General features: G+C 47.2%; 1 protein-coding gene across 1 annotated transcript in view; it reads right to left on the bottom strand.

Annotated features, from left to right (window-relative positions):
* The window catches only part of FAT2 (FAT atypical cadherin 2), a 57,500-nt gene that overhangs the window by 17,355 nt on the left and 22,632 nt on the right, over positions 1 to 17,513 (bottom strand). The window contains exons 5-14 of the mRNA XM_071758593.1: positions 16,888 to 17,199; positions 16,047 to 16,257; positions 13,510 to 13,649; positions 11,515 to 11,790; positions 10,872 to 11,082; positions 5,859 to 9,911; positions 3,448 to 3,644; positions 2,669 to 2,822; positions 1,690 to 1,923; positions 510 to 899 (exon numbers count right to left, since the gene is read on the bottom strand). Of these exons, the coding sequence (XP_071614694.1) occupies positions 510 to 899; positions 1,690 to 1,923; positions 2,669 to 2,822; positions 3,448 to 3,644; positions 5,859 to 9,911; positions 10,872 to 11,082; positions 11,515 to 11,790; positions 13,510 to 13,649; positions 16,047 to 16,257; positions 16,888 to 17,199 (6,178 nt within the window). The remainder of the gene's footprint in view (positions 1 to 509; positions 900 to 1,689; positions 1,924 to 2,668; positions 2,823 to 3,447; positions 3,645 to 5,858; positions 9,912 to 10,871; positions 11,083 to 11,514; positions 11,791 to 13,509; positions 13,650 to 16,046; positions 16,258 to 16,887; positions 17,200 to 17,513) is intronic.

Below are 17,513 nucleotides of genomic sequence, written 5' to 3' on the forward strand. Positions count from 1 at the left end.
GGCCTTCTGATAACAGCTCTTATCAGATTGCTGTGCAAATAGAGCAGTGCTTTATTTGACTAATAAGCCTGGCTCAGCACCATGGTTAATAGACTGGTATTGTCCACATTCATTGAGTGCTACCTGGCAAAGCTGCCTATTACCCTGGGCTAAAAGATCCTTGTGATATTAGAATGGAGAGACTTTTTTTTGAATTAAACCAACTTCTTCTCCTTTTCGAAGCTGAAAAGTTTTCCCTTGGATGGGGATTTCAGGTCCCATGGATGGATTTCAGGTCTCAGACATATAATAGGAATCTTTCTATTAATTTCAAGAAGATTTGGATCACTCTTTAGGTGACTTGGCTGGCAAAATACAGGGTAGACAAGAATATTGTATTCCCTACCCTTGCGCTGACAAAAGGCAGAGGGGAGCAGAAGCTAAATGGAGAAGAACTAGAGAAGACACATTCAGGGTCAGCCTCTGATGCTGGGTGCAGCAGGACCTGCTTAGGCATGAGTCCATCTTACCTGTGTTGGAATTAAGTTGAAATTTCCCATGGTCGTTGCCATTCACAATTTCATACTTGATCTCCGTGTTTTCTGCGTTGTCCCTTGTCAGTGCCGACAAGTTGAGGACCTCTGTACCCACAGCCACATCTTCTTTTACCATGGCCACATATTCAGGGGCCAGGAACACGGGCAGATACTCGTTTAGATCCACAACAGAGACAGTGACAGTGCCAAGAGATGAGAGGGGCTGTGGGGTGCCCCGGTCGGTGGCACAAACTGTGAGCTCAAAGGCTGAGTGCTGTGAGTCCTTCAGAGGCTTCTCCAGACGGATCACCCCCGTGGTTTCCTCAATTGAAAAGTGTCCATTGGCAGAGTCAGAGAGAGAATAGACCACCTCAGCATTGAGACCTGGAAGGATAAGGGACAGGCTGTGATTAATTCATGGGTAAGTCTGCTGCAATTTTAATTATTATTATTTTTAAGCCACTAAGACCGTATGTACTTAAAAAAACTAAATTTATAAAGAAAATGGACCCTCTATGAACATCAACGGTCCAGGTTCAGACATTTGGTCACTCTCCCTGTCATCCATCAGCATCACCTGTCTACTTACTATTTAGTTCTTACCATTTATTTTCCCTTGGTTTTAAACTTAATTTCCTTCCATATCTGCTTCTGAAGCAGAAAAATATCATCTTGCTTCTCTGTCACTTTAAATTCAGTCTTTGCTGGAGAGGTTTATTAACAGCTCCTTTCTCAGGAGCCCTTCCTATGTTTCTGAGAACGTTAGTATTGCCAGAAGTTCTTCTCCATCTGTCTCATCTACCCCACCCAAACCTAAAGCTCCATTTTTTCCTTGTTATGCTCTTTCTTTATCCTCCATATTTGGTAAAATTTCTGTCCAGCCTTCCAGGACAAACCATGTGTCAGCTTTCACCGTGCATTGCAATTACAGTTACTGGGAGTGTCCTTGAAGTTTGTCTTTGCATGTATCTAGAGCTATTGCACTTCCTACAGGGTCACAGAACTGCTGATTCCAGCCTGGTCATCAAGAAGATGTCAGTGAAGAGATCCAACCACACCTCTGCCAAGATTCAATCACCTGTGCCCGTTGCTGCAGCCCTTCCCTCGGTTTCAAATGCTTCTATTCAGGATGAAAGATGAACTCAACTGAAAAATAAATCCCACTCTGACTTACCTTCATCAAGGTCCCGGGCAGCAACCACGGCAATGGGTGTCTTTGTTGTGGTGTTGTCAAACACAGCCACAGCACAGTGGCTGGGGAAGAACCTGGGTGCGTTGTCATTTGTGTCCTCTATGATCAGAGTCACGTCTGCCTGGCAGGAGCGGCCTCCACCATCAGTGGCTTTGGCAACAAGATGGTACATGGGCTTCTGTTCCCGGTCGAGAGGTGCAGACGTGGTCAGTTCCCCTGTCAGGAAGAACAGGGTATGGACTTTTCAGCAACTACAGCCTAGGAGACCTCAGAAAGGTTCAATTGTGCTGCTTTCCCGGATGAACCGTGGGAGAGAAGAGGCTAGGTTTGGACACCACTTGTAATGCAGGTAATAGCAGTGGTGTGTCCACACCATATTGCTCAGGGCTATTCCCAGATCACTGCCAGCCAGTGCCCTGGCAGGGCTTGGCACGGGAAGTCCTGCAAGTCAGGCTGAGCTTCATCAGAGGGATGTCGTCATGGAATAAAAGTGCTCATAAACAAATTGTACCTCTAAATACCTTCAAAACCCCTGCTGTCTTAGGCTTTCTGAAATGAAATGAACCCCAAGTGATCTCTAGAATGATTGCCGTGTCTGTTAGGAAAGGAGGAACCTTTGGGTGAATATCGTGCCTAAGACCTGAAAAGTCATTTTTTAGAGTCTAGAACTTGGGTCTTTGGCTCAAGCCAGCACTGTAACACTGGCAGTGGTCTCCTCCCTGAGACCTGGCTGTTAGCAATAGCATCAGCCCTCTGTTTTAACAATGCTTTAACATTTGTAAAGAAAGCAAGCAGGAAGACACCGAGCTCGCTCTCCTCTCCTCTCTGCCATTTGCCATCCCCTCCTAGCTTGGGGGAGCTGGACTGAATAGGTTTTATTTGCTCAAGAAGAGATAAGTGTTGAACCAGGACGGGAGTGGGTGAGGAAGAAGACAGAAGCGTCCCATGGCCCAGCTCTCACCTGTGTGTGGGCCCAGCCGGAACTCCTCGGCGCCGGGGCCGTGGAGGCTGTAGGTTATTTGGGCGTTGCTGCCAACATCGGGGTCAGTCGCTGATATTTTCAAAATGAAAAGACCCGGCTGAGCATCTTCAGAGACTCTACCAGTGTAGAACATCTGGCAAGGACAGAAGGTGTCATTGGCATCTGAGGTGTCTCTGAAATACCTTCACCTCAGATGGGGAGGGATGGAGGAGCAGGAGCTTCGTAGGAAAGGATAAAGATGTGGTGTCTAGGGGAGCACAACGGGCCTCACGCTGCTGGCTGCCGGGGTGGGGACTGGGACCAGTGAGCTCATTTCACACGAGCCTTTGAATCTCCTTTGGGAAGCAGCCACTTCTGTTCTTTCTCACCATAGGTAACATCCACACCAGCGATCGGCTCTCTACAATAACAAACCTCTTGATGGGAATCTCTCAGCTTAGCAGGATATAAAACTGGGTAATTTACATGCCCCTACCCAGGAGGCTTCCTGGCATTGTTTATCTCCAAAAATTATCCTTCATAATGCTTAGGCACTCACTTACTACTAGCAAACATGCTTGGAGGCTAGATTTAATGTTCTTGCTTGACGTGCAGCTTAATTAAAATTGCTAAGCATAATCAAAGCAACAGGATTGTGTGAGAAGAATTATGACAATCCAAACCCTCTCAGCATACTCTTTCTGTTCTTTCTTCCTTGCTATTGTGTTTTCTCCTTCCCAGCCACTTCTCTTGTGTCCCAGAACAGATAGATGTCTTACCTGGCCACACTCGGGGCTGTTGTCATTGATATCCAATACAAAAACTTCCACTTCAGTGGTAGCCTGAAATTTCCCATCTGAAGCCATCACTTTAAGGAGGTATTTCTCTGTATCTTCTCTGTCCAGAGGTTTCTTGGAAGAAATAGTCCATTCTCCCTCGATTTCATTAACTGTGAACTGTCCCAGTATGTCTCCTTCTAGAAGAGAGCAGGAGGAAAGGGAAAAAAGCATTTATTGAGCGCTGAAGATCAGAAGTGACAATGGAAGGGGATACAGGTGTGCCCACTGCTGTGCTTTTATGGTAGCAGAGGGACTCACAGTGGTGATGCAGAGAGGGCATCCTGTCCTGTTACCCAGGTGAGGAGTGTTTGGTCACCCTGACTTCACATCTGACAAATACCCTGCCTGTTTATTCTATTCCTTGCCAGCCTGTTACACTGGGGAGATGGACAGGCTGGAAAGAGGAAACAACTCCTGATTGCAAAAATGTCTCAGTAACATTCTGCAGTCGTGCATATTCATTGCCTCAAAACCACCTTGTCTCTCCTTCTTAAAGCATGTCAGTCTTTCTTGGTCCATGTTCCTGGAGGGATCTGAGAGCTGAAAAACACCCTGCAGACATCGGTTGGATCTTATAGCTACAGTACTATGTCTTGTTGTATTTCCTTTTAACCTATAGATGCATTTAATATACAGCTGTGCTTTCTGGGGCTACTTTCGATTGTGTAAGAACAAAATTAGGAGAGACAGGTAAATCAAGACTAGGCAGACTCTTTGGTCCATTAGATTCCTACTGCTCACGGTGTGGATGCTGCCCTTGGAGAATCCCTCTCTTCTGGCAAGGAGCTGGTGTCCTCTGCTGAACCCCCAGTGTTGGCCAAGAGGAGGGAACACGTTAGGTAATGGGAGGCAATGAGGAGAGCTGGCTGCAGGGCTTGTTTGTGTTAGATTCTGAAGGGCCTTATACAGCCAGGTAAGTTAAATTAACCCTCTTTCTGCTTTCTTTTGCACTGTGAATCTGGAGGCACAAAGAGACCTGTTCTAGCCCTTCTTCTGATGCTGGGCATCTCCAGCCCATGCTCAGATTTAGTTTCTGTGGTTTTGAAATCAAAAACCAGTGTGTGTGAACAATGGGAAGCTGGACTCTGTGTTCACCTCCTCCTTCCTTCAGCTGCAGCACTCTACTCCAGCTGTACGTGTGTGTTTATGGGGAGAGTTTGACCTGTGCTTGGAAGTACAAAGCAGAGAGAACATAGGCTATTCACCACTAGCATAAGCAGGCATTCTCTCAGGTTTACAGTAGGTGGAAGTTACTACTACCTTTAGGATGGCAACAATATGAATACATGAATGGATTTCATCTTTCATCCCCAAGTCTTGCAAATACCTGGGCATGCCACAAACTGATTGAGAGTACTGGCATTCCTCCCCTGTTTTGGATGGTTACAACAATAGATAACAGGCTGCAGCACGATCTGGCTAAATGTTCTGACCCTGAAGGGTCCTCATTCAGTTTGAACAAACATTTTTGTTTGAAGTATCTACTTCAGGTCTGAGAAAGACCCTTTGGGGTCAAAAAGCACTGTAAAATCAAGCTTCTACTTGTGCAGATGCACAACAAACATTCCAGTATCACTTTTTTGTTGTTTTAAAGCAGTGGTTATTTTTAGTTGGCACAAGAATGAATTTCAGGGATGCAAGAGCCATCCTTAGTGTTTCTTGTTAGCCAAAACACTCACTAAGATTGACAAGACACTCTCAAATATCCACCAGCCTTCAGGGTTCACTGCAGCCTTGTAAGATCCACTTGCTTGTTAAGCCAGACTCAAAGTGCCTTCACAGGAAACACATTTAACACCAGAATGTTATATGCATCTTATCTGCATATATATAGTTATTAAAAATACTGACAGACTACATGGATGTGAGCTGTATAAACAGATTACACTGTGGGTTGGAGAAAAAGCTGGGTCAAAGAATTCAAATAGAGATCACAGTATCTATGTGAGGAGAAAATTCCTGCTGCTCCATGGCTTCTGTCTTTCCGATAGATATTACAATTACACTGTCTTAACTATTCCTCTGTTAAGAAAGTGTAAATAAATATATCTACAGTACTGTGTAATTACTTGTTAGTATTCCAAATAAATAGGATTATACAGTAGTGAAATAATAATTATAATCATAATTCCACCCACTGCAGTTAGTTACTAAAGTTTTGGATACCCTAAACCTATTTAACTGAAGAGTCCCACCCATGGCAGAGCTCAGGCTTCATCTCCTGCTTCTGATAGGACTGTCAGTGTAATGCTGGTTATGGATTAATATTCTGTAAGACAAAGGAATCAAATCCTCACTTTTAGATGATGCTACTACAGCTCACTGAAGATTTAAAGTCAGGAAAAGCTCACCAGTGATGTAGCACGTGACCCGCCGGTTCTGCTCAGAGATGTCCGCGTCGATGGTACTCAGTGTGACCACAACCTGCCCTGGCTCTGCGTTCTCAATTACTGATCCCTTGTAGAAATCTGAGGTAAACTGTGGAGCATTGTCATTTTCATCAGAGACAGTAACCTCCACCAGGGTTTGGGAAGAGAGCTGGACTTTTCTGCCATGGTCAGTGGCCACCACATAAAACCGATAAATCTCCTGAGCTTCACAGTCCAGTTCCTTTAGTGTGGTGATCCACCCAGTCTCACCATCAATGGTGAAAAGCCCTTGGAGGCTGCCAGATTCTGCTTCCAGGCTGTAAGTCACATGTCCATCACTTCCCATGTCCTGGTCGTTTGCTGTCACTTGAATGACTGTGGTTCCTGATGGCATGTTCTCCATGACAAAAGCTTTGTAGGGATCTGCCTCAAAAACAGGTCTGTTGTCATTAACATCCTGCACTTGGATGTTCACAGAGACCAGAGACACCAGCTCAGTCTCCTGATGCAAACAGTGAGCCATAACATCAATCTGGTACCACTTTGTGGTTTCATGATCCATGGCCTTTTTGATTTTCAAAGCTCCTGTTTGTTCATCCAGTGTGAACACCTCGTCCTTGTTGCTTTCTGTAGTGGTTCCCTTCACCAGGCTGTATATGATGGGATCCTCTGCAAAAGCTTTGACTGACCCTATTTCTGAACCCTCTGGAAGATCCTCAGATGCAGAGAAGGTATAGAGGGGCTCAGAAAACCTTGGCAATGTCACCTCCCTGGGGACAATTTGAAGATTCACTGGGACAAGGGAGTTCCAGTGAGGGGGTCTGCCATCTTCAGCTTTCACCTTGAAGTTGAAGGCTCTGTTTTCTAAACCAACAAGGCTCTCCTTGACCTTAACAACCCCAGTGGCAGCATTGATCTCCACAATATCTTCTGCCACATCTTCTATGGAGTCAACGGAATAAATGACATCTGCATTTGCACCTTCATCAGCATCATAAGCCAGTACCTGGATGACAGGGGAGCCTTTGCTTACGTTGGACTGGATGGACAGTGTGTACTCAGAGGCTTTGAACTGAGGTGGGTTGTCATTCTCATCTGTAAGGATTATTTTGACAGTGCAAAATGCCACTTTCCCACCCCCGTCCTTGGCCATGACTTTGATGGCAATGACTCTCTCTGTCGAATTTTCCCTGTCCAGTTTTTGTAGTGTGGCAATACGGCCTTTATTGTCTATGGAGAATTTCTCGTGGGCAAGTTTATTTATGATGGTGTAGTCTATGGTGCCATATGGGCCACCATCTGGGTCAATAGCCACCAGCTCAATGACTTTGGTACCAATCTCAGCATTTTCGGCCAGCTCTGCCTCGTACATGTTCTGCCGAAAAGAGGGGCTGTATTTGTTGGCGTTTGTGGTGTTGATATAGACAGGCACCGTGCTCTTGAAAACTCCATCTGAAGCAGAAACTCTGAGATTGTAAGATGGCTCCAAGTCCTTTTTGCAGCGGTTGAACATGGATATAATCCCAGAGGTGCTGTTGATTGTGAAATGCCTGTTGTCATTGCCTGACAGTATCACATATTCCAGCCGGCTGGTGTCTCCACTATCAGGGTCCAGGGCCTGGACTTTTATCACAATGTGCCCACAGGTGGCCATCTCACTTACTTTGGCTTCATACTGAAGCTGGCTGAACTCAGGGGGGTTGTCATTGATGTCTGTCACATCTACAATCACCAGGGCATCACTGCTCAGTGGAGGTGTCCCATGATCTACAGCTCTTACTTTCATGCGGAACTGCTGATTTTTTTCATAATCAAGTGTCTGAGCTGTTGTTATCTGCCCTGTGCTGGCATCAATATTGAAGAACTTGCTAGCATCTGAGCCATCATCCAAGATCTGGTAGGAGACCACTTTGTTTCTGCCTGAATCCTTGTCAGAAGCAAAGAGCTGGATAACAGGGGTCTGTGCTGGCAAGCTTTCTGAGACAGATGCTGTGTAGATGATCTGAGAAAATACGGGGGGGTTGTCATTAATGTCCTCTACCTCCACTTCTACTCTGGCTTCTGAAAAGGATCCTAGTGCTGTGTCTGTGGCTCTAACTGTGAAGGTGTGCTTTGCCTCTAGCTCGTAGTCCAGCTGGCCTGTGACAGTAAGGACTCCAGTTTTGAAGTCGGTGCTGAACAGTTTCAGGGACTCTTCTTCCATGATGTTGTAGATGAGGCGCAAGCCTTCGGGGCTCCGAGCCTGTATGTGGAGGATGGATGTGTATAGGGGGATGTTTTCTGGCACCTTCACTCGGTAGTACAAACTTTGGAACAGAGGGTTGGATCTGTTCCTCACATTGATCACAACCTCCTCCTCAGCATGGAGGGGAGGCTCACCTTTGTCCTTAGCAATGACTCGGAGGTTGTATTTGTTTAAAGCTTGATAATCAAGAGGCTTCTTGAGTGAGATGTCCCCTAGATAGGGGTCAATCCAAAAGTATTTGTAGTCCTCTGCAAATGAGTAGGTAATGGCTCCATTATCCCCTATGTCTCTGTCTGTTGCTGACACCTGAAAAAGCACATCACCCGGCTCCGTGCCGTCCTGCACCGAGGTGTAATAGGGCACGTTCTCAAACTGTGGTGGATTGTCATTGACATCCTCTACATAAACCCTGACTGTGGCTTGGGACACTCTTGGTGGTTTCCTGTTGTCTTTCACCTCCACAGCTACCTCGTGCATGTCTTGTGTTTCCCGGTCAAATTTCACACCCTTAGTCTGGAGTACTCCAGATGCCTGGATCATTTTGAATCTTTCCTTTCCATTCAAAAGGGAATAGAAAAGTGGTTCATTTAGCTGATATCCTTTGACCCCAAGAACGGTGAGAGTCTTCTCATCTGTAGAGTTCTCCATCACAGTTGCTGTGTATGTATCTTGGTCAAATTTTAAGCCAGTACCTTGTGCTTGGGTTAAATTGAGCTTAACCAGAGCTGTACTCTTGTATAAACCATCACCAGCTCTGACTGTGAGTTCACGGTATCTCCCCAGGCCAGTAGCATTAAGAATGGAGATGAGACCTGTGAGGGGATGAATATGGAAAGCATTATCAAGGTTCCCTTCCACAATGCTGTAGGTCACCTCTGAATCTGCATCTTTTGCCTGCACTGACAAAAGCTCCATCCCTGGGTGGGCAGGTAATAAGATGGAAAGCTCATAAGTGTCTTTGAAGAAGACTGGAGGGGAATCGTTCACATCTTTCACATGGATTGTAACCTTGGCTGGCTTGGATGCAAATAAACTGGGACTTCCACTGTCATGCACATGTACACTGAAGTGGAAAACTGGAGTGAGCTCATAGTCTATATCAGCACGACTGGTAATTGTCCCTGTGCTGGGATCTACTGTGAAATATTTCAGTGCTTCTGGTTCCAAAATCTCATAGACCAGCAGAGCGTTGGAGTCTTGGTCAGCATCCGTTGCATGGGTCACAAGGGGAGCATTGCTTTCATCCAGAACCATGCTTTGTGATGGAGCATTCTCCATGATCCAGCCAATGAAGGAAGGTTTAATGAAGATGGGCAGGTTGTCGTTCTCATCTATGACATAGATCAGTACCATTGTGTCCATAAATGCTCCAGCCATGTTGGTGCCACGGACTTTCAACTGGTAAAAAGATACCTTCTCAAAATCTAAGCTCCTCTGGGTGGAAATAAGGCCTGACTGATAGTTCATGGAGAACACTCCATCTGCATTTCCATCTTTTATTTCATAGCTGACTGCTGACAAGCTTGTGGCTGAAACCTGGATCAGAGGAGAGCCAACAGCAGTGTTTTCACTGATCTCTGTGATGTATTCAGCCTCTGGAAATTTTGGAGGTGTTCGATCAGAGGGTCTAATGTGGACATGTACTGTAGCAGAATCTTTAAGATGAAGAAATCCCTGATCTTCTGCCTTTACAATAAGAGTGAACCGCTCCTGCTGGGATAGGTCCAGTTTCCGGGCAACAGTAATAATTCCAGAATTTGGGTCAATGCTGAAGAAACCTTCCCCATTACCTGCAAGAAAAGAAATTATGGAGTAAAGAATGCAGACACTCTATTGATTTGGGTTTTCTTTGCCACAGATGCTCCTGATTTCAGACCTAATTAACATCTGTTTGTTGGTTTTTTTTTTACTAGGAGAAAGCAATCTTCATTGTATCTGAATAATTTTCATTCTAAGAACAATGAACCCATTGAGATCTATGAGCTAACTTTTAAATCAATCAAAATGTAAATTAAAGATAAATACCCTTCTAATTTGAGCACATTTAGTGGTGGTAGAGCATTTTCTTGAAGCTTCTGCCTCGTGTGCAGAGCATGGTAGCACAGACTGTAGTAGCTGCTTCAAGCCCTGTCATGCTTATAATTACCAATACTTCAGGAGCAATTAAACTCCTCAGTCCTTGATCTAAATTGCAGTGAGAAGGATGGAGCAAAGGATGGCTTGTCTCCTGCAAAGAATTTATATGCTAAATAGGCAGTGTGGCACAGCCATAAATATTTTATTTTTAACTTTAAGAGCGAATTAGAAAATACTTGCCCACTGAGCTTGTATGACCCCAAAATGCTGAGCTGGTGCTCACCTTTCCTCAAGGATGCAGTTTTTGGTAGAACTGGTGGAACTGATGATGGCTGTTGTGGGAATGGGCATACTTTGCTTAACAACTGGAAAAGGATCTCTCCCATGGATGGTAAAGAGTTGTTCTAACTCATGCAGTCTGACGTTCTCTGAGATCAGTGACTCAGCATTGAATTATCTTCCTAAGGAAGGATGCTTCTTCCATAATATGGAAATTTACCTAATACGGCAACCACCTGCTTGCTCTAGATTTTCTCTGGATAGGAAAAAAATCCCATTTGGTGTTCTTTGCAACAGCCAGAGAAAGCTGGTCAACTGTCTGGCCACCAGCTAGAGCATGGAAATGCTGGCTAAATGTTTGTAGGCTAAACTCTGCCTTGTCGCATGGCTCTCACCTGCCTGAAGGGAGTAGCGGATTTCAGCATTGGCTCCTTGGTCCTGATCCAGGGCTCTGACCTGCATGACCTCTGTGCCCACCACTGCTGAATCCAGCACTTCTGCTTCATAATGAATGCTGCTGAACTGAGGAGGGTGAAGGTTGCAGCTGTCCACGTGGATGATGACTCGGACAAAGTTCCTCTTGATGGGCACCTCCTGGTCACGTACCTGGATGACAGGGGAAGAGCAGGTATGTTCACATCAGGGAGCCTTTCCTGCACCAGGCTTCCCAGTAGCTCACTGGGACCCCTCTGGCAGAGGGTACCATGTTTCTGTGGTACCAACTGCTTGGGTGGGAAGGAGCCTCTAAGTTTCAGCCCCAAAACTCAGCTTTGGGCTTGAAACCAAACAATAAATACCCACTGTGCTTTTTTGTACAAGAATCCAGTGGCCCTCCAATGAAATCAGAAGGTTAGAGGAAAGCAGGGTGTTGCCCAGATTTATTTGGGATGGTTCTTTAGTAAAGGTTGACACCCTCCTTTCCTCTTCCCTCTTGTTCTAGACAAATCCTTCCACAAAGACTAGAGCTGGTCTGGATTTTCCAGTGACCCATATATCCTGGAGAATCTGACCCATTCAGCAGGTTTGGCTGGGACTCACCATCACTGTTAGGGTGTGTTGTAGCATGGGTTGGGAACTGAAGCCTTCTGCTGTTGTGAGAATTCCAGTGCTTGGATCCAACTGGAAAAGTCTTGTGCTTTTGGGGTCCACGCTGCCATGGATAGTGTAGATGAGCCCCTTGCCTTTGTCCTTGTCTGTTGCACTGACTTGAAGGACTTCTCTTCCTGAGGGCGTATCTTCAGGAATCCTCTCCTCATAATGGCTCTTCAGGAACTGGGGACGGTGCTGGTTGATGTCAATCACGTGGATAAATGCCTGGGGGGGGAGGGACAGTGAGCACAGTGAGGGCAGCAGAGATGGGGGAGCAGCCTGACTTATGCAGCCACATGAAATCTCAGCTATCAACCCCTCTTGGGGGTAGCAATGCTCTGAGCCCTGCTCTCCAACCCTTGGGGCTTTGCTGGTGACTGGCAGCCCTTTTGCCCTTCTTCCCAAGGAACTTCTGCTGTGCCTTCCCTTAGTGATTTTCAGTTTGCTTCATTTTTTCTTAATCTCTCCAATCTGGCAGCCATTCAGACTGACCCTACCTACTCTTGGCACACAGAGAAACTGTCACAGACTGTGGTGACCAAAAGCCATCCCTCAGCCCTGGTGCCAGCTTTGCTGGCTGGTGCCTCCACACCAGAAAGGTGACAGCAAGGGGGTGTTTGGTGAAGGAAGGAAGGCAATGGCTTATCTCAAGAGCAGCCCTTGCATGGAGAAGCTATGCAGAAGCAAAGTTTGTGGCCTACGTTTCCTCTCTGCATTTAACAGCAAACCCCTGTAAATGGCCTCCCTGAATCCTGCCTCCAGTCACCTAATTTCTTCTGTTTGTTCTCCTACCCTGACTGCCCTGATCCCCCTGATGAAGTGCTGACTGCATCTTAGGAAGTCCCAACCAAGTGTAATCATTTACTTCCTTCAGCAAACCTGAACATGCCACGGGTGTTTTGCACGAGCAGGTTATTTGACATCTGCTAGTGGCTTCGAGTGCCAAAATAAATGTCGGGATGAGATGCAAGGTGGCAGAGAATGCACTCCAGGCAAGGTGGGGCTTTGTTTGTTTATTTGGAAAAACACTTGAAGATAGCTGAGATAGAAAGCTGACCGTTAGCACTGTGTTTCACAGGAATGGCAATGTTCCTCACTCATCATCCCCCGCAAACCTCCCCAGTGAATTTCCCATGATAAAAGCGTTACAGATGAGTGACTCACATTCCAGCTCTTCCTCTGCAATGAGGGTTGGGTTTTTGGATGCTCCTTACATGTGGAGAAAACGGTTGGTTTTTACCAACTGTCTCTTGATCAAGCTCTGAATACCCCTCCTGAGGGGAAGATGGGTAAATCTCAGCAGCCATGGGAACAGGGGCTTGGGGACATGCTAGAGAGCTGTGTGCCTCTTTTTACCACCACTTGCTTTTCATGGGGCAAATCAGAAGACACAGCATCTCTGCAGTTTCCCCACTGAGTCCCATGGACCTCAGTGCTGATAAGTTATCAGTGCTCCACCGACAGGAGCAGCACAGGTCAGGGTCTCCCCTCACCTCTTGCAGATGCATCTGTGCTGGCTCTACATAGGCTAGCAAGTCCCAGGAGAAGTGGTACCATGGACCCAAGCCTGATATAACTCCTCATGTCTTAGAACATTGTCCCAGCCATGTTTTAGCTCATTCTGAGCACCTGAGAGCAAGCTGAGGTCTGAGAGTGTAACCTTCCATCCCAGCTTGGCTGGTGGCTTTGATGTGTCCTCATGTGCTGCCTGAGACCAACAGGAAAGGCCTGAGCTGTCCTAGATCGCTTGTGTTTCAAACAGCATTTTAACAAACTCTTACCTTGGTGCTTAGGAAAGATTTGGGACACTGTGTAATGTGAGATGACAGTATAAGGAGGTTCTTGTGCCTAACACGTGATCCAGAGCTCAGTGGAGTCAGATGAAAGATTTACTTTGGCATATGCTCACTCTAGATGGGGTTCCTACTGAAGAAAAAACATTACCTGGGTTTTGATAGTAGTGGACCCATCAGTGACTTCTACTGTCAGGTTATAGCTTGATTTCTTCCTTGCATCGAGGGCTCTTGCAATGACCATGCTGCCTGTGCTCTTTTCAATGTCAAAATCCATGTCATCATCACCACCTGGGTCAGAGAGAGATGGGAAAATTCATGAGGGTAGGGGCAGTTACAGTTAGATCTCTGTCTGGAGCAAACTCTGGGTACTGCCAGCCTCTACAGGGGAAGGGATTCCAAGAACTGCCTGGAGAGAAAAAGGATGAGGACACCATACACAAACCACAAAAGAAACTCGTGCCCAGCACGAGTGGCACACACAAATGTTCAATGAGGATGTGCAGGCATTTACTCCAGATGTACCTCTTTGGCCCCAGCTGGACTAGGGACAGTCCCATAGGTGAGGTTTTCCCTGAATCTGGAAACTACAGAACGTGATAGAAGGACAAAGGAGACAGGGTGGACGTGGAGAATATGGATAAAAGGGTAGTCACAGATGGTGTGAGAGGGAAGATGGGGGGGAATAAGGGAAAATGAGGGGGAGGAGAGGAGGAGACAGGATGCAAGTATGCATATGATGTCCTGGCTAGATTTGCAACAGGCACACGTGAGCACTGATTTATTTGTGCAAGGTGGCCAGCTATGCAGCATGGCAGCCTTAGCATGGATCAGGGACCTGCAGGGCTGAACAATGCTCTTGCTGGCTTCTGTTTCAAGGTCACACTGTGGGCATATCAGCCTTCATTGCCAGGGTTGGGAGGCTGTGAAGCCCAAAGAGTTGAACAGTTGGGGACGCAGCCGGTGCTGCCAGGGTGAGCAGAGCCTCTTGCCTCCAACCCAGATGGCTGTGGAGTGCAGGGAACCACAGGCCTGAGCAGCTCAGCAGCAGAAGGCTGTCCCTCATGATATGAATGTCCAGCCCTGGCATGGCAGCTCCTTTCTCATGCCTCACTTGCTGGTGGCCTGTTAGTTTCCTATTCTGCCTGAAATACCACTATGCTGTTCTGAGATATGGAGAGGCAGAAGTGGTTTTCTGCAATTTATCTCAGGTCTCGAATTCTCCCATCCCAGCTACTGGATGTTCTGGTCGCTGCTTAATTCTCTTACCAGCTGGGAAGATCTTGGCTGGTGGTTAAATTACATATCTTTCCTTGAGGTAGAAATGCAGTGGTTGCCAACCATCTGGACCACCACTTTCCTGCTGGGAAGTAGACAGAAAAAAAGTAGAGAGAGGAAAAGATGGACCCATGGATGACTTTTCTTTGAGAAAAGAGTAGGGCTCCCTTTGCACAGTGCCAATGGAAAAGAGGAAGCCCAGGGAAGGAAAGAGATGAGGAAAGATGCTGCTTTGTCTGAGTTTTTGCAGACACCATCAACCCCAGTGATAGAGCTTTTGTGGGCTGGGAAAGGCAAGTTGTTGAATGAGTTGCTGGAGGCTCCTGGATCTCTGCATCACCCTCTTGTTGCCAGCTACCGTGATGCTTTGCTTCCCTGGCAGGGAAAATGACATCCTGCCCTCTTCCACCAGCACAGAAACCAAGAGAGCCTGAGCAGCACCTGGTGCATTAGGAACTGGCAAAGATGAGGTCAAGCACACAGGGAAGCACTCAGCAGGGAAATGATGGGACAGCAGTCGGAGGAGTGCACCGTTAATCCTGCAAACCCAAGCAGACACTGCTAAAGCCAGACAAGCCTTGAGCTGATATTGTCTGCTCCTTGGAGCACTGTATCTCTTGTTGCTTAACTGTATTTATACACCATTATCCCTGCCCTAACACAGTAATGGGAAAAACTATTCATTTGCCCAATTAAGGCTTCTGTGAGCAGTGCCAGGGAAAGGCTGTGTGAGGCAGACCAGGGCACCACTTCAAAACACCAAATTACACGGCACCCGTTTGCAGGACCAGGTCCTCACACGTGCTGCCTGACAATCCCCTTGGGTGGCAGCCCATGTCCCCTCTGCTCTAGCATTGTGTTTATTAGGGGAGGCCCTAAAGCTTCTTTATTCTCATTGTCTAAGTCATCCCTGGGACGCCATGAGGATAGGAGAACCCCACCAGTTAAGTCAGACCAGCTCTTTGAGGAACCCTTCCCTCTTGGTTCCCTGTTGGAGATTATGGGCTCAGCTTGGAGGGAGAGATGGGGGGTGTCTGCATGACCCAGCCAGGATCCTCCTAGGCTATTTTACCATAACCAACAATGTCACTTGATTCCCAGGAAGAGCTGGGACTTGCATTCCTTGCCTTTCATGTGACATTGGAGAATACCTCAGACACCGGCAAGTCCCAGAATGTCATTTAAAAAGTGTGTCAGATAATTGCAGTTGGCAGCGGAGCCCTTGGTCAGGCAGCTTTGTTTCTGGCTGTTTAAGCCTTTTGTTGTCTGTGAGAAAGCTCTCCCTGTAGCTCACCTCCACCAAAAGCAAACAACAACTTCATTAGCTCAGGCATGCGAGCGCCGAGAGCCACAGGAGCTGGGGCGAGCGCTCCCAGACACTGCTGCCCTGCTTTAATTTTGGTGTCTCACCTGTGATATTAAACCACACTTGGCTGGGGCCCATTTCAATGCTGATCACTCCCACCATGTGGTTCACAGGATCCGTTTCCATCACGGCAAAATTGTAATGGGGCTCATCGAAAGCGAGTGGCTCTGAGGAAGGGCTTGGACGGGCGACCCAGCTGATGTGAAGCCGCACGTGGGAGGAAAGGGGGGGGCTGCCGCCGTCTGTTGCCTTGACCTGCCAGGAAATGCACAAGCAGTCAGGGAGGAGGCTGGTTTAGCCTACAGGAGCCCCGTGGGAAGCTGCTTCCCCCACCCACCAAGAGTTTCAGTTCCAAATGCACCCGAACTCCTGTGAAACAAATCTGGACCCTGTGGCTTGTGCTCTGCCTGCTTCTGAGCTAGAGCTGTGCAACCCAGTTTTCTCTTGACCATCAAGAACATCTGCCAAGCTCAATCCACAGCAGAAACTGGGATCACAAGCCTCCCACAGAGTGTGGGAGAGCTTTAAATCTGTACCTGAGCCCCATGGCCTGTCAAGCTGTCAAATGGAGGCACTGCTGAAACCCAAAAGCTGTTCAGGTTTAGGTCCACATCCATATGGGGTTGCAGATCACTGTGTTAATCTCTGAGCGTGGGTTGGACAGTTAATTTTACATTTATCTTTTGTTTTTAATCACTTTTTGCATTTCCCATCATTCCTCCCCAGTTTCTCTCCCTGTAACCCAAATCTGTCTCATTCAAGCTCTCCTCCCACAGCTTCATTTTCTCCATCCCTTTCTTTTCTATCTTCACACTTTCTGCAGCCTTTTCCTTCTTTCCCTCTCCTGCCATCTCTTCCTATTGCCCTATTTCCCTCTCTTCTCACCGTCAGTATGTTGTATTCGGAGGCAGGAAAAGCTTTGCTGGAGAACACCATGCCAGTTGTGGGGTTGATGGTGAATATCCCTTCCTCCTCCTCCTCGATGGTGTAGGTGATCTGGCTGTTCTGGCCCTGGTCACGGTCAGAGGCAATCAGCCTGTAGACTGGCCTTGGTGTCTCTGAAGCATCTCTCTCAGGGAGCTGCACCATGAAGAGCTTGTGGGGGAAACTGGGAGGGCTGTCATTGGCATCCAGGACTTGTATCACGACTCTGCTGGTGGACTTCAGGGCTGGCTCTCCATTGTCAGAAACAGCCACCTGCCAGCAAGAGAAGGGACGAGGTGACAAAGCTTTTCCTGGTGACCCATCGAGGACCACAGCCAGCCTGGTGGGCAGTCACTACACCAAGGGTTTTGGGGAGGTGTCTGCATTTGGATCTCAACATTTTCAGAGGTATTGCTCCTGTCTGCAGGGTGGAATCTGGTGGCTGTAGCTGGAACTGTGCGAGGCTTGTGCAGGCACCTGTGTGCAGGGCTGTGGCTGGCAGCTGCTCCAGGACCTGGGTCAGGTTGGGCATCAGGGGCCACACAGCTGAAAATGTTTGCATTGCAGCTGCTTTGCAAGTTATCACC

The sequence above is a fragment of the Heliangelus exortis genome, chromosome 15, assembly GCF_036169615.1.
Source record: "Heliangelus exortis chromosome 15, bHelExo1.hap1, whole genome shotgun sequence".
Lineage (NCBI taxonomy): Eukaryota > Metazoa > Chordata > Aves > Apodiformes > Trochilidae > Heliangelus > Heliangelus exortis.